The sequence below is a fragment of the Tachypleus tridentatus genome, chromosome 11 (genome assembly GCF_004210375.1).
Source record: "Tachypleus tridentatus isolate NWPU-2018 chromosome 11, ASM421037v1, whole genome shotgun sequence".
Lineage (NCBI taxonomy): Eukaryota > Metazoa > Arthropoda > Merostomata > Xiphosura > Limulidae > Tachypleus > Tachypleus tridentatus.
Genome location: NC_134835.1, coordinates 85679869 through 85705089, shown reverse-complemented (window position 1 = coordinate 85705089; position 25221 = coordinate 85679869). Strand labels below are relative to the sequence as shown.

At 30.8% G+C, this 25221-nt stretch overlaps 1 protein-coding gene across 27 annotated transcripts in view; it reads right to left on the bottom strand.

Annotated features, from left to right (window-relative positions):
* Positions 1 to 25221, bottom strand: part of LOC143232664 (bromodomain adjacent to zinc finger domain protein 2B-like) — a 186296-nt gene that overhangs the window by 45744 nt on the left and 115331 nt on the right. For 23 of the 27 annotated variants that reach the window (XM_076468345.1, XM_076468356.1, XM_076468332.1 and 20 more), the window contains 8 exons: positions 24840 to 24955; positions 24449 to 24493; positions 24103 to 24144; positions 20493 to 20558; positions 9787 to 9849; positions 4276 to 4353; positions 1547 to 1658; positions 800 to 942 (listed from right to left, as the gene is read on the bottom strand). In XM_076468345.1, coding sequence (XP_076324460.1) covers positions 800 to 942; positions 1547 to 1658; positions 4276 to 4353; positions 9787 to 9849; positions 20493 to 20558; positions 24103 to 24144; positions 24449 to 24493; positions 24840 to 24955 — 665 coding nt within the window. The remainder of the gene's footprint in view (positions 1 to 799; positions 943 to 1546; positions 1659 to 4275; positions 4354 to 9786; positions 9850 to 20492; positions 20559 to 24102; positions 24145 to 24448; positions 24494 to 24839; positions 24956 to 25221) is intronic. The other 4 variants (XM_076468335.1, XM_076468337.1, XM_076468338.1 and 1 more) reach the window with 2 other exon arrangements.

The window sequence follows — 25221 nt, the reverse complement described above, 5'->3', positions numbered from 1 at the left end:
TTGAACAACGTGATCTAGAATATATTACGCCTACTATGGTATACACATCACACAATGTACATGAAACAGTAAAGTATTTAAAACAGTTAAGAAATGTAGTGGTTTTAACTGCATTATAAATCATAAGTTGACAAAAAAATTATATTTATATTTCAAAAGATATCATAAATATCATATAATGTGTTAAAAATGTGTGTGTAGGATTTGGCAATGCATATGAATTATTAGCATTTACTATCAAAATTACCTTGTACTTCAGCCTGGAGAGGGTAAACTCTACGTTTGTACTTTTTAAAAAAAATTATGCCATTTTCAGAAAATTCAGGTTCATAAGACCTAGAATTGTCATAAGCATGCACAAGTTCTATTGCCTCTTCAGGTGTGAAAAACACTGAAGTAATTTATTTTGGGTTCATTTTCTCACAAAAGTTAAAAAAAATTTCAACTGTAAATATTACAAATGTTTTGAATAGCAACATATGTCATGTTGGATATGAATCAGCAGCTGAGGTCATCATCTGTGAAAATTAGGCTTCATCTATTGATTCTGTGTGCTTATTTTCTGTATACCAACAGGCACATCTAAATGGGTAAAGATCATACAAAACAGCTTAAAAGCTAATCTAGTAAAATTATTTCAGCATATATAAAACTTAATAATTATATTTTTTATAATAATTTCAATCTTACTGAAAGCTGAAAAATATGAATCATGTGAGAACCATAACATAAAGTTTAATTTAAAATTAAAACACTCAGTCGATCTTTAAAAGAAAAAACTTTGTTTCCGAAGTCGTACCTCTGGACGGTTTGGCACCCCAGGATCATCAATAGCACAAATTAGCAAATGATGAACAACTGATAACAATTCCTCTTCACTCTTTTCATCATTATTTAGTAATCCCATCTGGAAGGTATTTAATGTTGGAAACTTCTCCATGTCTAAAAAAAAATACATCACATTCACATCTAAGAACATATTTAACTTAAAAGCATATTTTTCTTATCTATAATAAAATGACAATATTTAGAATACTATCAGTGGTTAAAAGGAAAAAATAATAATTCATGTTATTTAGGTCCTGATGGATACAATTCTGCATATCATTTTGATATAAAGTAGTGAACATATAAAAATTAAAGCTCTTAATGTACTAAAAATGGAGCCTTCTATTAGCTTGTTTATATTTTGATAGGAAGAATTCTTAACATGCACTGGTGTTTTCATTAGTATGAAAAGACAAACCAGTATTATTCAGAGGTCTGTAAAATATACTCAAGAAGCTCTTCTAAATAAAAATTAGACTTAATTCTTAAATTAGTATTAATGACAAATGTTTAGTTAAAACGTTTTTTTTTCAGTAAACAAAGAAACCTATAAAAGTTTCCCTAAACTGTACACCCAAATGCTATAAAATTATGCATTACATATTTTAAATACAGAATATTACTACACTAGTAAAAAAACAGTTGTTGAAAAGAGTTCAAGAACAATATTTTTTAAAGTCTCCAATTAACAATTAAAAATAAATGTGGAAAAGCTTACCAAAACCTATTGTATCACCAAAGTTATGAAGAAATTCAAAAACCATTAGGGTGTTAGAGAATGCTTTTCCTGCCAACTTAAGTCCAGGAATTCTGTTCAAGGTAGGGAGAGGCTGAAAATAAAATATTAACATACAGAAAAATTAACCAACAGGCACCTAATATTAGTGCACCCTTTACAGAGAGATTGAACTAAAATCTACATGCTGTAAAAGAAAACAATTTTTAAATGAAATAATAATAATTTAAAAAATAGCACATACAATGTTCAATATCAGAGAAAATTTAAATTTATAAATTTCTTATGTAATAAAAAAATTATCATTCTTGTTGTATGAAATTATCTCATTGTTCAAAATTTTATTTTACTGGAAAATATTCTATTAAATACCAAATTTAATAATTAACAAGTTAATACATTCCAGTTCAATGTCCAAAAATTAACTATAAATGTATCATAGAGAATACATTACTTTTTCACAGCATTTGAAGAAAGTTTGTTTATACTTTTATTACTTTATAAAGATAATTTCAATTTAAATGGTATTTGTAATAAAATTTTCTGTTTTTTCAATAATGTATTATAATATTTAAATCTGATCAAGAGAAAAATTTTTTTAGAAATTCTTGATTACAAGAAACTCACTTGAAATAAAAATGCATCTCAGAATGGCTAGTATGGGTATTGACACTTACTCATAAAGCAGAGAACAATGTTTTGACCTTCCTAGGTCATTTTCAGGTTAACCTGAGATACATTTTTTTAGAAATTAAAACTGGAGATGGCTTTACTGGGTAATGAGAAAACCTTATTCTATTGTGTATGACATGTTATACAAATTATGTCATTCTCAAGTACAACTAATTTATAGACACATGAATATCTTGAAACCTCGAGGTATTGTTCCATTCAATCAAGATAGCATCCTTTTTTCTGCATTTATTGATATTTGGTTCTTTATTTAAAATTGTTTTGTATAAATATACTACGGTTTTTTGTGTTGCAATGGTGGTGAACATGAGGATTTTTTAAAAAAATAAACTTGGTGAAGCTTGTTTTCAATTTTCTTCTGGTTTCTCCATTGAAGAATTCTGGAAACTTATTGCACATTACTGTATAAATGAATTGGTGCCATGTGATACCAGGTAATTTTTATTTAATTATGAATTTAGTTAAGGCTGGGTTTTTGGGAGAATTTGAATTCAACAGGAATTTTATTTAACAGCAAGTTTTCTCTGAGTGTTGTTTAATTTTTAAACTAATACAGTGGAATGCCATTAAGCGCGGTGCAGTAAACCGCAAAATCGCTTAAGCCGCTGTAGCAAGTCTTGTGAGCGATGTGAGCGAGGATTATCGCAGCTCACCGCTAATTTAAGAACGTGTAAAAACATGGCTTATGAATTTAATCCTGGCTTTATAACTTCAAGGGGATATTTAAAAAGGATTTGCTTTAATTTAGGAAATAAATAAAATATATTACAATAGAAATCGACCGTTAATCTACCTTATCCGCTCTCTATGTCAGCTTTATGGAGGCCGCCATTGTTACCGAATCACACCTCTCCATACATTAAAGTTAATCCGCAGTAAATCCATGAAAAAAGTGATCAATAATTAAAGTATTATTTTTAATTCGATAATCCGATATTTTTATGGAATTGTATATATTGGCCACAAACCCAATAGAAATCACTTCAGTTTCTGAATTAATAGAAAGCATATCATATTGACAAGGTTTATTTTTATTGTAATCTTCATATTATTAATAAATCGTAATCAAAATTGTGTTGTATATTTTATTTATTAAAAAGAGGAAAAGCGAACCATCGCAATGCATTGGTCGTTTGTGTTAAAACGGCACTTTTCTATTGTATCTGAATAGTCTATACATTAATATTATAATGATCACGCAATGGCCCGGATGAGGATCCTCGGCAGAGCTGTTGGCGACTTCGGCTTTTCAGTCACAAAGGTTTAAGCCGCGGACCACTTAAGCTGCGGTTAAGCAAGTTGACTCCCCAAATACCGCGGCTTAACGGCTCCCCACTGTATTAGGGATAAATTGTAAATGCAGGGTAATGTTGTGTTGTTGGTTGGTGTTAATTTTGTTTGTGTGTTGAGTTTTAGTTATTTTTTCTGGTGGTTGCATGGAAAGTTGGTGTAAATGAAGGACTGCTTTGTACAGTTGATATCTTCATCCATGTGATCAATTCAGCAGTCTTGAAGCCATGTCTCCAAGGTTTTTCAGTGTATTGATCTCTCATTTGGATTCATGACTTGAACAAAACAGCTCCACCTCAAAACATTGCCCTGGGTTGCCAATGTAACCTATTCTAAGTTGCAAAGCAATTTCTGATCATGTGACCCCTTTGTTTCATACTGAATACATATATTTATGTGTCACTGTAAATTGCTAGGACTTTAGGATGACATAATATTGTCTACACATTGTACATTTATAATAACATTCTCTTCGTTAATCAGTCAAACTGTCTCCAAACTTTCAAAAATTTGCAAGAGTAAAATGTACATTCCTGAATTATATTTAATTTAATAATCCTTTTACTGTTTTATTGCCAGAGGTTAAAATAAACATACAAGATGGCATTCCCTAAATAAATATAATTAAAAAAGAAATTTTCTAATGCTTTTTCCCATGCAAGAATCAGTAAATACAATGATAACAAAAGTTTTACTATGATTAATAGCTATTTTAATTTATAACTCACAACAGAATCTTTTAACATCATATCATCCACTGGTTTTTTCATTTCTCTAATCACTTGCAACTCCATTCTTCTCTGCTCCTAGTGCCAGTATAGTGAAGCAGTTATTAACGATATTAACAACAAATAAATAAAAATTAAGTTATTCCATTTTAAATATTTCCACAAAAGGAATTGTTTACAGCGATTCAAAAAATTATATTTTAAACTTAAACTTTTATCATAATCAAATCACATCCTAGTACAACAAAAGAAAAAACAACTGTCAAAGTAATAGTGTGTAATAAAACTTGATGAAAATGGAACTACTGTACAAAAGTAAATTCTATTTTTTCAAAACATATACACAAAAACTATGCCACAAGCCTTGACCTTGACACTTCCACCCATCTAGAACTGAGTGATTCCAATGCATCTCATGTGCAAATCATCATGCAACACTCCTCCACCAATAAGGGGAGGAGGAATGGTGGGAAGTGTGAAGTAGGTATGTACCTATCAGAAATACATTTTCAAAATAGGAAAATTATAACTTATGATACGGTACATTACCTCCCCTTTAGTAAATAACTAAAGTCCCACAATGAAAAGGTGGAGAGACCAGAGAGAAAAAAAAAAAAAAAAAAAAAGCATCCAAAGAACACTAACAAAGAGACTACACCATTTCTGTATCAGGTATATATTTTGCCTAGTGTGGAAAAAGGTGTTGCAGATATGGACAGAAACAATAGGAAGAAAAGTATGGTTAGATTGTGATCTAAACCACATTATACATGAATCTCAATCCCATAATACATAAATGTGAGTGAGAGTAAAAGGATGCATCTCTGGATGTAAAATGGCTAGAGCATGATGGACATATATGGCAAGTCACCTACATCGAAAACACATACCAATGACAACTGACATCCATGTGGGATTAGGATGAGGATTATATCATTGACAAGCCAATTACAATCCAAAACCCATTCACTGGAAACTGACATCCATGTGTGGGTAGAAAAGAGGATCATACTGCTGGCAAGTTAACTACAATTTAAAACCCAGCAATTTGGTGAGGGTAGGAAAAAAGATCATACCATCTTCACTTCAAGTTCATGAGATCAGAGGGAATCTCGCACCTCTCAACCTATGCACAGGACACATGATAACACTTGTGAGAAATTAACTGATCAATTCAGGAACCCAACACCTGGCATCAAAGAGATGTCCATGTTACAAAAACCATCTCACTCAGAATCAAAATGACAGGAACCACTCCAAGCTCAGTAATATCCTTGGAATAATAAGAACCTCAAGGGATAACAAAAGAGTATAAATTAGTGAGAGAATGCAGACATTTGTAACACATGTGTGAGTACTTATGGTGATTGGTTCAGCTCTAAATTCAAAATCCAGCCACTGAGAAGTGACATTCATGTGGAGGGGTAGGATCCAAATCAAAGGAGTGAACTGCAGTTTTAATGGCTCACTCCATTACCACACACAGGAGAACATTTTGTCACCTACAACAGCAGAACACCACCATCCTACTCTCAAATAAATGGTTTTATAATCATTTATGTATATTTAGTATATGTATATATTATTTGGTTTTCATTAACACATTCAGGAGGATACCTCCACAGTCCACCATTCCAACAGCTTGGAACTGGAAAGTGGTAAGGACTCTTGAACGTACCAAAAAGAAAGGGAGGAGAAAGCAAGATGGAGAATCGGGATAAACAACAACATCTGAGAGAGTGCAATGGGGGACTATGAAACCCTATTTGAAATGCATACCATATCAACATAATCAATATGAGGCATGGCAGGAATGGGTAGCTATTCTCCTTTGCTTTAGCAGGGTGTGAAGGGAATAAGACCTTTTGCCTGAAGTCCATAGTCCTAAACCATCTACTGATTGAACCACATTCCCAATCACTTAAGATGAGCATGAGGAAAAAAAAAAAAAAATCCAGAAGAGAGAGAGGAAGCAGGAAATCTGACATCATAGGGGATATGATCATCTGTGAATTTATAAAGACAAAGATGGAAGAAAGAAAATTAAAAGGAAAATCAAATGCATGGTCCCAATAGAGGAGTGTTTAAAATATTCTCAATCACGAGAAACCCACTTGAAATAAAAATGTATCTCAGAATGGCTGATGTGGGTATTTACGCTTTTGTTGATAAGGAGTGAACAACATTTTGATCTTACTAGGTCATCTTCAGGTTAAGAAAGAAAGAGTTTGCAAGTGATCATTGCCAGACACATCTTAGGGCGAGAGTATAAACAGGTACGGGATTGCAGGGGGCGTTGCCATTGGATATGAGGTTATTAATTACTATAGGTATAAAGGTGTTCCTTTATATTGGTTTAATTTTGGTTTTAGTTGTATAAGTGGGGCTTCTTTAATTTTCCATTTGTTTATATTTATTTCCCTAGTTAGTACCTGGGAATTTTCTATAGTTATGTTGTGTTTATTTGATTTGCATTGTTCAAAAATGTGTGAAGGTGTTTTTTGTGTTCTTGGAATCTAATTTCCATTTTTCTGCTTGCTCTCCAATACAGAAGTTCTGGCAGTTGTTGCATTGCATTTTATAAATTATGTTGGCATTGTGTTTGTCAGTGTAGTTTTTATATAGTATGGACTTTTGTACCTGGTTTTTAAATATATTTGGTGTTTACTGGAATGTTGTGTTTTGTTATAAGTTTCTTCCAAATGTTGGTTATTTTTACACTGATGTCAGGAACATATGTAATGGGAAATAAATACTGTGAACATTTTCAGATGTATAAAAATGGCAAACCCAAATGTGATTAAAGACTACATATGAAATTGGAGATGACCCAAGAAGGGACTGAGGTAGGACTGATCAATCCAGATTCTCAAACAGCATTGAGCTAACAAGAAGAATGAAGAAAACCCTCAGATTGGACACATAAAAGATGGAAATTGCAGGACATGTAAAAGAATAAAGATGAAGTATCTCAGAATGAAATGAAAAAGCAACAACAGACACTTAATACAGCATGGCAGTTACCCCACATGATGCTAAAAGTAGAGGAGGAGCCCCAAAACAATGGACCAGTGGAGAAAAATATCTGACCAAATGTCTCTATTAACAGTGGATAGTAAACAAATAGCAGTGTCCCACCCTAGAAGATTCCAAAATGATATAAGGAACATATGTAAAGAAAGAAATAAAGACAGCAAACTCCCCTATATGGAAGGAATAAGGAGGAGGTATCCTATAAAAGTCTTATAAATATAGGCAAAACACCAGAGAAAGGAAGTGGAAGACAAACATTACTTGTAGAAGGTTAGACAGTGCAATATGGATGTTGCAAAAAGTAGATAGAAGAGAAAATGGATAGGATTAACAGAGTACTGAAAGACATAAAACCAAGAAGAAAATATTGATTGTAAGCTGAGACAAAAAAAAACCCTGTGTAAGGCCAAGGTATGCAAATAATTATTCTCAAGAGAAAGGGAATATAATTGGAAATGTATTTAAGAAAATAATAAATAGATAGTCCTAACAGATTCTGCAGTAAAGGCATGGAATACAATCCATGATAAAGTGAATGAAGACTGATAAAATCTGGGCCATTTGAAATTGGTTCAACTATTAGAAATGGAAGGCAAGTAATATTGTGAGCAGGTAGTATGGACCCCATACCCCAGAAGCCTACCCAAACAAATGCATGGGAAAGAATTTTAAATTATATATTAAATAAAACTAATGGCAATAAACTTGAAAAAAACGTGTAATAATGTTATGTGTTGAAGAAAAACAAATTGTTAACCAAACTAACAAATAATCCTGAAGTATAACCACAAGTAAATAAAAATAGAGAGATATCTGTTATGCTTAAACTAGCTATATATGTAACTTCATTTAGCAATTAATCTGCAAGCAGAAATATGGGTAAACTGAAAATAAAAGATGTATTAAGCCTAATTGAAAAGTGCAAGATAAAGGATATCACTAAAGACCCAAAAATAAAAATCATAACCTAACAATAAGTATAATAATTATGAAAATGGGATAAATGGTAATTTATAAAATGAAATAAGTGTGTATTAACAAAACCTATGTATGAGGCATGATGTACGGAAGAAAAACAATATAGTTAAGCAAATGATTGATATACCAGTAACATAAATTATGGGTAATCCTAAAATAACAAAAATCACTAGTATCAGTGGTATAAAAGAAAGCATACAACTAAGCCTAATTTCTAATCCAAACTGGACTACAAGTATCAACCAATCTAACAAGATATATGTTACAAAACTCAAATAATTAGAGATAATAAATTATTCAAAAACCATAACAATATAAAATCTTATCTTTCTGAAGCCAGCAGACTGTATGTAAAAATGTGTGAGGCCTTAAACTTGAATTGAAGCTCAATGAATATCAGTTTATTGGACAATCAGTCTACCAGTGAAGCCAAAAATCCTCTGCAGACTACCCCGACCTGAAGCCTGGGTAAATGTGCTAATAGAACACATAACCTCCAAAGTGGTAATGCAGACTTCATAATGCCACATTAATAACCAAACATAACTTTGTTGGCAGAAACAAGTAAAAGGTTTTTGCAGTGAAATAACAAGTTCCATAACTGGGTAGAAATATAAAATAGTTCCATTTTGAAAGACCTCAACAAGTTTTAAATATCACCATTGTACAGTAAAGAGTAAACTTATTGAGAGAAATTAATAAAAAGATATGGAGAAAAAAAAATACTTGAAGAGAGTACAAACTAAATATTACAACATTAGTACTGCCAAATGAAAACCGACAATTTTTTTGAATGGAAGGAGTCATTTGCATCAAGAGATTATGTCATGCTCTTATTACTGGAGGTTTGTCACATGCCAGATGGATTGGAATCAGTCAGCTCCTGACGAAAGGGATCATCAAGGCTTGTGGCATTTGCAACAAAATTTTTTCCGTATAGATGGCAGCACTGAAGAACAGCGATTTATGCGAGAACTGAACTATTTGCAATTCTTCACAAAAACTGTAGTTTACTTTTTATATATTGATACAAAGTTTAAGGAAGTTAATAAAATTTTAGTTTTTCATCTATTTATATAAAAATCAAGTCAGGAAAGGTACCTTAATATATTTGATTAAACACATACCAAAAACTTTTAAGTTTGAATGGTATTCACCATGTAGACATGCTATTTAATTACATTTTAAAGACAGTTCTATATCTGTTCATAATGCAAGTATCTCTATACAATAAACTTAGCTTTCTTACTCTACATAGTAAAACTGAAGTTATATTTTCAGACAACTTGCTAAGTTATCCAGTCAGTTATTTTAAGTGGTAAAAAAAAGCTGAAGGAAATTAATATATTTTTAATTTATGTTTCATTACAATAATTTTGTAACTCACTATAAATAATGTGATTGTCCATTTCATCTACTTTCTGAATTTAACTAATAAATACAATAATTTTTTTTTTCTCTAGAAACCATGTCTCTAACATGTAAGAACTAGAACTATACCATTTTCTTTTCTTTATACATTCGTTTCTCTTGAAGCAGTTCTTCCCGTTTCCTCTCTCGTTCCTAAAGAAGAAACCAAACTAAAACAAACCATACCAAGAAAGCATAATTTTGTTTGCATATTTATCAAGGAAAATTTTATACATTTCATTTGCTAAAATAAAAAAAATGTGAAATCGCAGAAAAATAATTTGTTTTGAATTTATTATGAGATACTGCATTTTCGCACCTATCATTAATACATTAATGATACATTACACAACAAAATTATTTCAATTAAAATAAATTCAAAAAGGTGAACACTTTAGTTATAATTTGAAAAAATATACTTTTTGATAAACAACTACAATATATAATCAACAAAATGTCAAACATCAAAGCTACATGTAACACAATGAATATCCAAGAATTTATTAAAAAAACTCTTTAAGGTTTAACTGAATGATTCCAGCTCTATACGTATGCTAATTATTATTTCCAACATTGCTTCACTGTTATTCAATGTAGATATCTGAAATGTTTAGCAATGACTCTTACAAGCATAAGCTACAAACAAGTTTGTTTTGAATCTTGTGTAAAGCTGCACAAGGGCTATCTGCACTAGCAGTTCCTACTTTAGCAGTGTTAGACAACAGGGAAGGCAGCTAGTCATCACCACCAACTGACAGTTCTTGGATTACTCTTTTACCAAAGAATAGTGGGACTGATCCTCACATTATAATGTCCCCATGGCTGAAAGGGTGAGCATGCTTGGTGTGATGGAGATTTGAACCTGCAACCCTCAGATTATGAATCGAGTGCCTTAAACACCTGACCATATTGGGCAGCTACAAACAAAAAATAATTCTTCTCTGGTTTTTACTGTTATTGTAATTGGTCCTTAATGTGAATAATATAAAAAATGTTATTCCGATTATTCTACGTAGTGAACTGATTGTTGAATTTGTAATGTTTGCTACATCATTCTATTGTGCACTTCTATATTTTAATCAGTAAACTATTATTGATTCCACCTAAAACAACTGTAATAAAAAAATGAAAACAATTTTCAAAAAAAAAATTAAAACATCATTTTAAACAAATGAAGAAATATGTTTTAAAGGCAATTCAATCAATTTAAAAGTTTTCATAAAATAATTTTTTTCACAATGAAAATGGAATTTTTTAACATATATTTTTGTAAAAAATCAAAATTACATTATTATTTTAAAATACTAGTGTTTTGAAAAGGAGGGGGGTACCTAGTTGCACGTGTGACTAACAGACACAACCAGTCAGTTTACTTTTTGTTGTGTAGGGTTCCCGATTGTATGTGAAGTTAAATATTATTTCCAACTCACAATTTTACATATTCTGAAGTATAGTATACTATCTTCTGATATAAAACTTATTTATTTTACATGTATATGTGGAAGTGTTAAAATTTATATAGTAAATCTGGACATGATGAATTTGGAGTTATATGATCTTATCTATTTTCACAAATAAATTCTAGGATTTCCATAAATACTATCTTTACCTAAGTTTGGTATTAGTAATCACTAATACAACAATTTCCTTTAAAAAAACAAAGAAAAAATTACAACTGCATTACATCAGTACTAGTGAAGCTTCTAATGAAGATGAGTTTAAATAAAATACAAAAAGTTTTTTGTTACAGTTTCTGGTGGTTCAGCAGTAAATGTAAGTAGTCATTATGCTAAAAACTGAACTCAGACACCTGCAGTTAGCACAGCACAGATAGCCCATTGAGCAGCTTCATTATTAATAATAATCAAACAAACATAATTCGTTATAAATGGCCACTAACAAGATTAAACTGGGGTTCAACAATTAGGGACTAGGCATCAAGAATTATAAGCCAGCCTGTGGACAGGAACTGATGATTACATCACACAAAGAACAAATGGTTAAATAACATGAAACAGAAAATAAACAACTGAGAAATCATTTTATTATAAACATGACTTGAAGAAATATTTATAACTATTGTACAGTCTCCTTGTCTAAGAGCTGCAATGAACCAAATAAATAAAGGTCTTATAAAAAAATTGCATGGATCAATTAGTTTGTCATTTTTATGAGGTTTGTTCATATGAATTTCAATTGTTGGCATCATGTAATGTCGTTTGTCGCTCCTTAACACCATTCACAACCCCTTCTCAGGTATAGTACTTAATTTGTCCATTTTGATTTGTCATTGATAAATATCACAATGAAGTGTGAAAGTTACTTAGTAACATAAACAACCCAACATAGGAGGCACTGATTTTGTTATCACTTTCTTTCTATTTACTGAATTTGGTCCTGATATTTTATGCATTTTTTATACAAGTAAATTTAACACTTTTTAACTGGATACTCAGACCTTGCAAAATAAGTGAAACATGTCTCAAAAGAAAAAACTTCCTAGTAAAATTACAAAAAGAAACTGACACGGATGAAATTTCTAGAAAATAGCTCAACTAACCATATCTATACTTACTTGCTTTGGTATAAACTTCTAGTAGTGGCCTGATGATACTCCAGTGAAAAATGACAACAATGAACAGTGTAAGTATTCAAAGGACTTAAAAGTTATCAGAAGATAAATGTGAAGCCTAAGGTATAATTCAAATTATGTTTTCTCACCATGTTATACCAGTGTCACGAAATTTTACCTTCATCAGTAATCCTGAACAAAAACAGCTCAAATAAATAAGACTAGACTTCATAAAGTTGTGTAGTATATATTTTATTCCTGGTTTAACAATAAATTACACAATGTAACACAAATTTTGTTTCTGAATAGTATGTGTTATATCTTAATTGCTTATGTTGTAAATGTACAGAAAATGGCCATTATTCCCTTCAAACTTTGTTTTTGTGTCCTAGTTAATGAAATTTAGAAATTATCCTATTTTCAATGTAAAAATGGGCAAACTTGCACATTTTCATTTACATAAGGTCTGAATAAAACAACATATGAATCAAGATTTACATGTATTTATACTAAAGTTATACAAAAAAATCACTTTCACGTATCAGTGTCCAAATATAGTCTTACATCATGTTTTCATTATATGCTCCTTGGTAGTGGCATTCAAAATCCAGTATATCTTGGTGAAAACGTTTGCCTTGCTCCTCTGAGTATGCTCCCATGTTCTCCTTGAATCTATCAAGATGAGCATCAAGGATATGGACTTTCAAGGACATCATGCAGCCCATTTTGCCATAGTTCTTCACCAGAGCCTCAACCAGTTCCACATAATTTTCGGCCTTGTGATTGCCCAAGAAGCCCTAAACCACTGTGACAAAGCTGCCTCAAGCTTTTTTTTTCTTCCTACTGAGCTTCATGGGGAATTCTGTGCACTCCAGGATCTTTTTTATTTGTGGTTCAATGAAGACACCAGCTTTGACCTTTGTCTCAGGCAGCTTAGGGAAGAAGTCTCGAAGGTACTTGAAGGCTGCAGACTCCTTATCAAGAGCTATGACAAATTGTTTCGTAAGACCCAATTTTATGTGCAATGGTGGGAACAACACCTTCTGGAGGTCCACTAGTGGCTCACACTTGACATTGTGCCTCCCCACAGAGAACCCAGTCCATTGTGGCCAGTGCTTCCTGTTGTAGTGCGCTGCGATGTCATTGTCCCAAAGGCAAAGATAACAGGGAAACTCGGTAAAAGCCTCCTTGGAGGCCTATCAGGAATACCACCATTTTGAAGTCTTCAATAACCTCCCAGCCATACTAATCATACTTCAAGGCTTCTAGCAAAGTCTTGATGCTGTTGTATTCCTCTTTGAGGTGCACCAAATAAGCCAGGGGAAGAGACGGGTACTTATTCCCGTTATGGAGCAGCACATCTTCTGGATGAGCTATCAATGAAGAGGCACCACTCGTTCAGGTTACAGGCAATTCCAATTGCTTCACACAGATTGGATACATTGTGGCAGGAGCAGAGCCCATGTTGATGAGTGAAGTTCTACAATATTCTAGAAAATTCTTGTAAGTTCGAGGAAATTCTCTATCAGCTACTCAGCACTGAATCTACCTGGAATGTTCTGGAAAATGGGTAAATTTGAAAATTTCATTACCCAGGTCACAAAAGCAAAGTTTGAAGAGAAAAACAGGTCTTTCTTATTTATTTTAGGCATAAGCAATTAGGAAATAACACTTTCTTCCCAGGAACAAGAAAAAGTAAAAATTTTGTTACATAGTGTTATTCAGATATTGTAACAATATATTATTTATCCTCTGACCTAAAGTAAGCTAATCAAGTATAAATGAAAGGCAGACATAAACATGCCAGAAAATAATGTAGTGAAATAACAGCTGTGTATGCTACTTTCAACTGTAACAGCTAAACTATTAGATATAAAAGAGTACCTGAGCCAATGTACTTATGAAATGTTCTCTCTTTCCATTGTTACAGAAGTGTAAAGAACAGTTTGTTGTTATCTTTGTATTGTAAAAACTTATGTCTTTTATTAAAATAGTTCTATCATTAATTTACATGGCATATACCCTAAGACACTGAACAACTTCCTTCAGTTTGTATTCACAAAGAGAGACTAAAAGATCTACCAATAAGACACATAGTTGATATCAAACATTTTATAATGGAAATTTGTTAACTTTCTGTTCATTTTTTTGTGTGCATAAATGAACAGCACTTTAGTCTCAAAAATAATTTCCATGTTCACTGCAGCAAATGTGAAACAAAAGTCACTATTCAACCAGATCCAGCTCATACACAAGGTGAAGGTAACATAAATTTTTTGGCAGTTTGGGGATTCATCACAACAGAAAGTGGTCACGCATAACAAGAGGAGACACTTTCAGTTTTAGGAATACTGTCTATGAGTACACAAACATTCCAAAAATACAGAGAAAACGTGGGACAAGTACATGTGTATAGTTTTGTGATGTTTATTTCTACAATACCAGTTTTTTGTTTTTGGCATAATATAGGGTAGGTGTTGTTTTATATTAAAACAAGTACTTTGAGTCAGTATGTACAAATGAAAGTTATTATTATTAGTTTGTAGGATTTTGGATGAAAACTAGTCAAGTTTCAGAACAGTGAGGCAATTGTTTATGTTTATAAATTATAAACTATTACAATAGTGGGAAGTTTTACTTGAATGTTGCAAATGCATAGATGTTTCATGTTTATAAGAAATGATAACTTTCCTTATCACATGTTTTTCTTTCCTGAAGAAAATGCTAACGGACTTTATAAGATAAATTAAAAACAAAGTGCATTTTGTATTTGTAATACAAATACAGTAAAATGTCTATAAATAATGAAAATAAACTATTATATAACTATATATGTATTTGTTGAAGTCTTATTACAGTTATGAAATTGATTTTTTCATCTATGTGAAAATTGTACGGAGACACAAATGGAACAAGCTGGAAAAGAAGAATTATGGTTAGTTCAAGATAAAGGGAATGTGGATCCGGAGAGAGTTCCACGCATTAAAGTTATTACTGATGCTGGCTGGGGAGCAAAAAGCTACAGTTATTGCTATACTTCTAATACTGGAGTTGTACAATGATGTAGTCATAATTGGTCATTGTAAAAGTGAGATACTTTTTTAAACATATGAAACAAATATTGTTGCATATGTGCCACACATGAGAAAAGAGGAACAATAACTGAACACAAATGCTACTGAATCTGGAACTTGATATTGTTGTAAAAGGTTTCTGTAACAGTGAATCGATGCATGGAGTAAGGCATAAGGTACTAATTGGTGACAGTGATTCAAGTGTTTTAAAAAGTTTTGGAAAGAGTATCTTATGGCTGGTCAGTGAAGAAGGTAAATTGTGCCAACCACATGGTCAGAAACTACATTAAGATATTGCACAACATTAAAGTCAAGAATAATTCATCTCAAAAAAAAAGAAAAAAGAAAGTGCAATAGAACAGTAAAACCTCCAGTAGTATACAAATTTTCATAGATGGTCTAAAGAATGGTTCATATCATATTTTTGGAAGCCATAAAATATTCAAACCTTATTTTTGTTCATCATTCAACAACAGCAAAACAAACAATATCCTAACAATTCCTTGTTCTCTTCCCCAAGAATTATGAGTGCTACAGACTTACTTGTATGAAAATCTGACAGACTAATTTCAAATGACACTAGTAACCTTGCTGAATCATAGATGCACATTATTACAAAATTCACAGACAGAAAAGAAATTAGTAGGTCTTGCAAAGGAGCATATCACTGGTATTGTCATGGCGCTAGTTTATTATACCAATTACGACCCAAATGGTACACTTTAGCTTAGAAATCTTTTTTCAGTAAAATTATATCTGCTATATTGAAACAATATACAGCAAAAACAGAGATACAGCTGCAGATGCTTGAATGCAATGAAGCTATTAGCAAAGAACTTGACTATAGTCCAAATGATAAACAACCTGATTTTAAAGAAAATGAACAGAAAAGAAAACTGAAAATTTTCTAATAAAAATTCAAGTATCAAAGGAGACTAGGGATAACACTGAGAAAAAAACAACAAAGGGACAAAACAGAAACCGAAAATGGAAAGATGAGAGAAGTAAAAGATTGAGAGCTTCACACTTTGGCAATGTTTGCAAGATGATAACAACAACATCATGTGCCTGTCACATAAAGTGTGTTTTATAATGATCTTACAGACACACACTCACAGAATAGCACATTGGTAGAATGCCTATGTAATAAAAAGCAGAAATAAGACCAAGTATTTGAATAATCAAATTAGTATTTGAAAACAAACTTATGAAAAAAATAAAAGCTTTGCACTCAACTAATTAAAACTCCAACATATCTGCAGGTTGCTTTCTGACATCATATTATAAGAAGTTAGAACTGCTGTTATAAACAGTGCATGTATTTATTGTAAATTATTTTGTGTGGTGTTTTGTACTTATATGTTAGAACATAAACATTCTTTATACATACTGTCAAGATAGACACACATGATTTTTTAATCATGCTATTTTGGACAAAAACACATTTTTACACTCACATTTGCTAAACATTTCATTTCTAAGCAACATACTTGGTATACTGTAATTAGGCACAACAGAAAATACAAGATCAAAAGAATGTATCAGAGGTGAAATTAAGTATAATTTTAATACATTGAGTCTTCAAATCCTGATTATTTTAAATTAGCATTGCTAATAAAAATTAACAATTATTTTAGTGTAAAAGGTTTAAAAATCCTAATGATTTCACTTTTATAGGATGCTCCCTAAACCCGATTAGTTTTATTTTTTAGGCACTAATGCCACAAATAATAGATGTGTGTGTTTTCTTATAGCAAAGCCATCTGCAGTGTCCACTGTCCCCTGAAGGGGACTGACCCGTTTTAGCATTGTAAATCTGTAGACTTACTGCTGTATCAGTATGAGGAAATAACAGATGCAAGAATAACAATCAGCATGGTTTAAAGAGAACCAACCATTTGTTCTTTAAGATAAAAGAAAGGCAAAAGTCAGGAAAAGGAAAATTAATGGAAAATAAAATCAAGTATTATGATAGATATGAATATGGTATATACACTGACTGGGATTATGCACATATTCCAACTTTGAGTTTTAATACATGTTAAAATAGAATTATAATGAATAGCCTTCTGAAAGGTCTCTTAGAGTCTTCATTCCATTTTTTTTTGTAAATCATTAATCTTCTTCAGAAATGAAAGTGGTCCAAAATGTTATCTCTCACAAAGAAATGTCAGTCAGTAGACTGTCACCTGCTAATCATAAATTTCAAAGATATTTAACACGTTTTATATTTGAGATATATAAATATAATCATTATTGTGGCTGCATTTGTTATTGTGTCCAAGTTTTTTACTAACTGCAAATATTTTCTAACGTCAATAAAGGTTAACACATATTATGTTCATTCATTCATTTTATTGGAGTTTATAATAATACAGCTATGTTACTTATTTCAGTATTTTTCACAAAGTTCAACCACATACAGTTTGGATTGATATTAATTTTCATTACACAATACAAAGAATATGGATGGGGACAAACTGGCTTTTTTAAAGAAAAAGACCAGGCTATATCACTAACATTGCCTCAGTTATTTTTCACATACTGTATACTGTGTAATGGCATCAATTGCCTAGTGGTACAATCCACCTTAAATATTAAAGATATGCATTACGAAATTAGTTTATAAATATTTTCTTTATCATGTAGCTATTTCACTGTAACATTACAAATGTCAGTTTTATCTTTGATGCAAACATTAAAAAACGTGTAAAACTGCAGCTTTTCTGACTTTTGGTCCATTTCAAACATGAATTGTGTCAGTGAAGTCAGCTGGACGTCTTCTAGAAACTACTATGTATGCATTTATTACTCAGAACTTCCGAATAAGCCAAATTTATAAATGTTTCATCAAACACTGCATAGTGTTCCTTGGAACATTCCTTTAATTGCTAAGCGAGAAGCACAAGACACCTATTATTACAGAAGTTTTTTTGTTGAGCTAAAAGTCCAACATTGATTTGAAATCAGGCTAAAATACTTTGTTATGGAGCTATTCTGGAGGAATAAGTCAGAATAGAATCTGACACTCCAAGGTCACACACAACTACCAAATACCAATCCAGACTGACAAGTAGCTATGAGACTTTTTTTTAGTTTACAGTAAAAAAGGAAAATAAAACTTGTAATCTGCAACATATAATGAGCTATAAATGTAAAAAGTTTTTGTTTTTTACACATCATGCAAACTATATTGTAATGATTGTGCTCGTGTATTTATAGTTTTTTTATGTTATTTATCTCCAATTACACATGTTAAGGCTATCTTCCAAATACCCTCACTGTAGAAATCTCCACATAAACCTATGGACAACAGAAATTTCATAGTTTATAACATGCAGATGAGTTGTATGCTTCTCATTTCACAATGTTTTCTGTATTATAGAAGATTTTTTTTAGTATGAAGATTATCAGGTAATCTAGTAAGCAGTTTTAGAATAAAATTCATTATGCAGTTATGAATACTGTATTTTGAAATCATAATTGTAAATATGTTTTGTCATATTTTATGTAACTACACTTGTTATTTCTTAAGTTTTATTAGGTCTCAAGAGGTGCAGTTTTATACACTTCTTGGCAGATGATTTTTTTACACTTACTTATAAAAACGTCTTTTTTTAGTGGTATACCACTAATTAAACAATGTAACTGTAACTTGCCTCAGGTTACTTGATCAGATGCTGTGAAAAATGGAAAATTTCCAATAAGGACTCAGTGGTAAGGGGAATAGCTTTTCCATAATATGTAAAGTGAAAAAAAGAAACTGGTATAATCATGGTGATTTCTTTATGTACAAGAGATTGACATTTTCAGGTACATATTTATATGCAGTGCAAAGAAACTAACAACATTTATTACATGGGAGCTCTAGCTTTGAGGGTGACATGAATTAACACAACATAGAAGGAACTATGAACATATGCTTTGTTTACCTCATAATAAACTGTGTTGCATAGCCAGGCAATACCTCATATGCACAATGTATTTTACACTAATTTCCAACACTTAAGGCATTTTAAATTTTGAATATAAATTAGAAGATTCCACTTGAAATATTAGATTATCATATTCCCCAAAAAAGTGTTTGAGTAGCATTCTCTGCTAGTAAAGTTGTGTAGGTTTTCACATATTGCTGAAAATAATTTGAGTTTTTATTTATTATTCATTAGTTTTTAGTATACCTGGCTAAGAAAACTTGGAATAAGAATGCAGTTCTAACACCATAGATTTAGCTTTACTATATAATATTTAACTTGCATGTTTGGTATACCTATCATAAACATAAATACAAACTGCAAAGGTAAATCTATAAACAACCCATACACACAATTGATACTTCAGATAATACAGATCATACTGTTATGAAATTAAGAATATTAATAATTTTAACTGAATAATTTTCTGCAGATCACTAATAAATTTGAGAATTAGTAATTTTTCTGTCTGTGTGTTATTCATTAGCAGCAATCAATTTTTAATGTTACTAGTTTTATGTTTCAGTGGGTGCTATGACTTATTTGTATGTATTCCTAAATATTAGTTTGACCTACTGTTGAGAAAAATTTATAACAATTTTGAAATTCTAATTGGAATGATCAGTTACATTTATGTCACAAGAAACCTTATCAATGCAAAAGGGATAGTACTGTACATCTTTACACTGGACCATCAACTAATAGTAGAATAACATCAATATATCATGCTATCTATTGGTGTAAATCTGTAATAATTAGTTCTGAAAGAAAAAAAAAACCTTAATTTCTTAGATAATTTTGGGCATGAACACTTTATTCAAGCGAGTGGAGTTGAGAAGAAATTAATTACTTTTTTGTTTCTTTTTGAAAGCATAGCTAAACTTCAGTCCTAATTGGTCATCAAAAATGTCTTGCATTGCATTCTCTTGTTAGTCATTTTGAGCTCTAAAGCTTAAAACACAGCATCAAAAAACATTATTTAATTAAGAAAAGATCTACAGAAACAATACTTCGCAGTTGAGGACACATTACAGCATTAATTTCATACTAAAAAATCATATGATTTGTACATACTTATACTTAAGCTGATTAACATAATATCCAAGAAAATGAATTTTTTCCATAATTTTAAAGAAGTGTTCCTACTTTACAATAAAAAATTACAGTGTTCCATACCTCATGCTTCTTACGAATTTCTAATGCCCTAACAAGTAACATATGCTGCCGTCTACGCTCTCTTTCCTGGAAAGTAAAATGTAACACTGTTTGAATTTTTTAACATTAGTGAATTTTTTTTCAATATATTTATCCATGCATACTTATAAAATCATATTTTAAAATACACAGTGATATTTCCACTTTTTATAACAATTTGTATATCAATTATTGAAAATAATATAAACAAACTGTATTTCCTTATTTATCTCAACCTTTATGAAATACGTTATTATCCATACTCAAAATGTTAAAAAATTAAAATTCAATGAAGAAGCTTGAAAAACTTATATTAAACTTACTGTGAGTTTATTAATGGACTTGATTTCAAAAATTTTTAAAACAAAACTAAGAGCCGAGTGAAAGAGTGAATAAATTGTCACAGGCAACAAAGAGAATTGTTAGCAAAAAAAATTATAACATTACTGCAATCCTTCCTCACAGAGGCACACATAAGAAAAGTAAAAATCAATTAATCTTAAATAGTACAACTTACGTTTCGATCCAAGAAACTTACAGTGCTCATAAAGACATTAGTTTTGCTTCCATTTTCTAATTATAGTAGGATTATTATCTCACTCCCCTTTATGGTTTTTGTAACTGTTAATGTTTTGTAGCAATTGTGGTAATTTTGTAATTGACATTTTTAGTTTATAATACCTAGAAAAGTTACAAAGGCCATCATTTTGCAGTGAACTCAGTAACACTGTACAGAGTAGGCCCCCAACACCTTATTCAACAGTGCTAACAATTACGACTTCTGAAGTATCTGTCTGTCAGTAGAAATCAGAATCACTCAGTATTTATTTAAGTAACCTACTTGTAAATTATTCATAGGAAACAACTTTTGTATTGCATAAAATAAAGTTATCTTTTAAATATTTGATCACTTACAGTAAAATTTAAGTAAATTTCAATACATGCATATTTAAGACAAAATATACACGAGACAAAAGTGAATATAAAAGAATTTAGTGAGAAAAGATATACAATTTCACAAAGGAAAATGGTGAAAGTTTTGAGTATTTTGAGTATTTATAATAAGGCATCTATGTGTGAATCATATCCTGAATAGTATAACACAGTGTTATACCACTACTTTACAGTTAATCCAAGAGTTATACTTAGTATTGAATTAACATAAGAGTTTAAAGAGCTCTTGTTGAACACCTATTATGAATATAATGATAAAAAAATTACATTCTTGCTACTTAACAGCTGAGACCATGAACAGGCCTAAAAAGTAAAAAAGTATAAATGAGAATGAAAGGTAGAAAAAAGCAGAACTAATGGCTGAGGTCTGCAAAACACTGAGAATTATGACAGAGTTAAATTCTTTTAATGGAACAAATAAAATAAAAATTAAAAAAGTAATAATTTTGACAGATTAATCTATCATATATCTCTCACAAAATAAAACTTTAAGAATAAAAACTATGGATTAGTGTGTAAACAAATTCTTCAGTTTTAAATTCAATTTAATCAGTTTTTGGTTATTTTTTTTTACACAGCATTCTCCTGTTACATAAGCTTTAATTTATACAAGTTACTGCATTTAGATGTAAATAATGCAAGCATCTTCAACTAAAATGTATGCCTAATGTTCAAAATCCAAGAAAAACAATTCTATAAAAATTCTGATGCTTTTCTCAAATATTTTCTGGTTTTTTAGATATAAATAAACAACACTAAAAGTAGGTTATATAAAGTATATAAGAAATATTTTATACAATTACTATTATATAATAATTCTCAACTTTCTTCCAAGTAATTATTCTGTAGTATGTGTTTACATTGAGTTATTTATTTTACTATACCCCTGATTAAAAAGAATAACCACTTAAACAAGGATTTAACTGAACTGATAAAACACAAAAATACATCTATCTTGGTGCTAAAGAACACTAAAATACTAAATACTGGTTTAAAATTGTACAACTAAGTTGCATGATAAATTTTTCTAAAGTTTATAACAATAATAAAATAAGTTAGATAACACAAACTAATTATTATCCTGTTTCCACAGTACAGAAATTTTTTAACATAAGTGTTAATGCTTTCTTGATAGTAACAACACTTCCAGTTGTATTTATTTTCAAGTTGAATTTTTAATTGAAAAAAAAATTGTTTTCATAAAGCATCAATAACAAAGCACAAAGAAGGCAATCATTTATTCTTGCAACCTAAATCAGAAATGTACAAATACTCTAGGTTATTAAAATATACGGATTATAATAATCCATAAAAATATTATACAATAAACATTATCACATTTCTCTATGTAAAGCACATCCTTTACAATGGGATATTTCAATTTTTAAGTTTTACATAATTCACCTACACTGACTGGCCACTTTGTTTTAGGACCCACCCATATGATGCCAAAATGCATAAACTTTCACTCTGATAACAACTTGGATTCAACATTGCATAAACTTTACATTATGTCACAAGATATCTTGTAAATTTTATTTGATTCTTCAAGTATTACTGACCGCAATTCATTGAAAAATGTTGTTAGAGGAAAAAAAACCCAAAAATTCTAGATCATCCAAACAAATCCCATTTGTATTTGTGATCACATTAGCCAAGAAGGGTATTTGAAGTTACTAGCATGTCTCTGAAGCATTTTCAGGCAGTTTGGATGGAGTGAATTTTACCATTTTCATTTTGGAAGATCCATTGTTAATGAAGATGGGAACATAGCATCCTAGATTGGCAAATATCATTTAGGTACACAATGGATGTTACTAAATCTTACACAGAAACATTTCACCACCTCTCATAAATTGTAGTGTTGTAAACTAAATAAATAGCTTCAGTAACAGGGTTTTCTCCATATTTTTATTCACTATTAGAGGAAAGCTAAAATACAACTTTTTATGCCACATCACATGCTGTCAGTGGTTCAGTGTGTCCAATCTATGCATTATAAAAGCCATGATATTTACTTGAGACAAACTGCTTTTGGACTGTTCATCAGCTTTCACATGACATTTTTGTAATGTTTTGCAAAATATCAGATAGTCGAATCATAAACACTGCTAAAGTAACTGGTTAATTAACACACAGTCTGAAATCTGTTATACTTTATAAGCTTGTCCATTTGTATTTCTACTTGTTTTTTGTTGTTTTTTTTCAATCATTGCTGGCCACAGTTTTTCTTTCAGGTAAATATTACTGTTGGTAGACTGTGATGACATCAAAAACCAAACAACTATTAATTATAATGCCTCTATCAAATCTGGAGAAATCTTTGCTTTTACTATTGTGTTGCATGTTAACCATGATATGAATATGTTTTCATGTTTAATGGATTCAAGCAATTACATAACTCTTCACACAACCAACATATTTTTGCATATGCAATTATATGAAGTGTTCTACAAAGGTGTGTGTATGAGTACTAATAAAGTGGCTAGCCAGTGCAATTTTGGTGTACTACTAGCAATATTCAATGTTATCATATGCTTATAGTGTTCTTTTCCCAAAACCCTAAACCACTCTTGGTAGTGAGCTCAGACATAGCTGCATGCAAGGAAAGGAGGAGATTTACAAAAATGTTACCTACCAAATCAACCATTAACATCATTTCTCTATGTTTCTGCAATTCCTGGTGAGCAGAGGAAGGAAAAGGGAAAGCATCAGATACCATGTTGGTAAAAATATTAAATTTTACATGCTATAACAAAAACTTTCATTTATTTTAAATGTGAACTTTTATTTTAGGGTTAATTTTAAACTTTAACAGATAATCTTGCTACAAGAAAGTTCTACCTTGTATCCTTTTATAATATCTTAAAACTTTAGTTAAGATATAAATTAATAAAAACTATGAAAGTGAATGATAAGTAATAAAACCTATGTAAAAGCTGTTTTACACATGTGAAAAATATGTAAAACTCCACTTCCCTTACCTGTTCTCTCATAATGGCAGCTTGTTGTCTTTTCATTTCTCTTTCCTAACACACATACATCAAATAACAATTATAATTTATAACTTTGCCAAACAGTTGCTGCTATGTTAAAATTAAAAAACAAACAGTTCATGTTTTTATATATATATGTGTGTGTGTAAATTATCTATTTCAATCATTTCCTATTTTTCACATTAATATGAAATTTTAAGCTACCTCTTATGATAATTATTAGTGAGACTTAGTTCTTAAAAATAATGGATGCATCAATTTAAAAAACATGAAACGATAGCTTTAATATATGTGAAAAAGTCCTGATTTACTCTGCCATAAAAAATATATATTTTAAGTCTCCTCTGAAAACTACAACAATTATTTGATAATCACATGCCTCCATAATTTGTCTATTTCTTAGTTCTCTCTCCAAGTGCAACTGTTCCAATCGTTTTAACTTTTCCTGTTCTTTCAAAAATTTCTCCTGTTCCTTCCGATATCGAAACTCTTCTGCTATGGGGAAAAAAATATTACAAGTACTATGAATTTTAAATGAGTAAAAAGTACATACATTCATTTGATGAGGAAATATACAAGTCACCTGGAAGTTATCCAATGATTCAGGTTTTTCAGTGAATTATGCATACAAACCTGAGTTTAAAAAAAACAATTTGTACTTTCCAAATACATTGCTGTTGTTTGTTGAATTCTGCTCAAGCTATCTAAAGGCTATCTGTGTCAGTTATCCCTAATTTGTAAGTAACAGTCTAGAAGAAAGA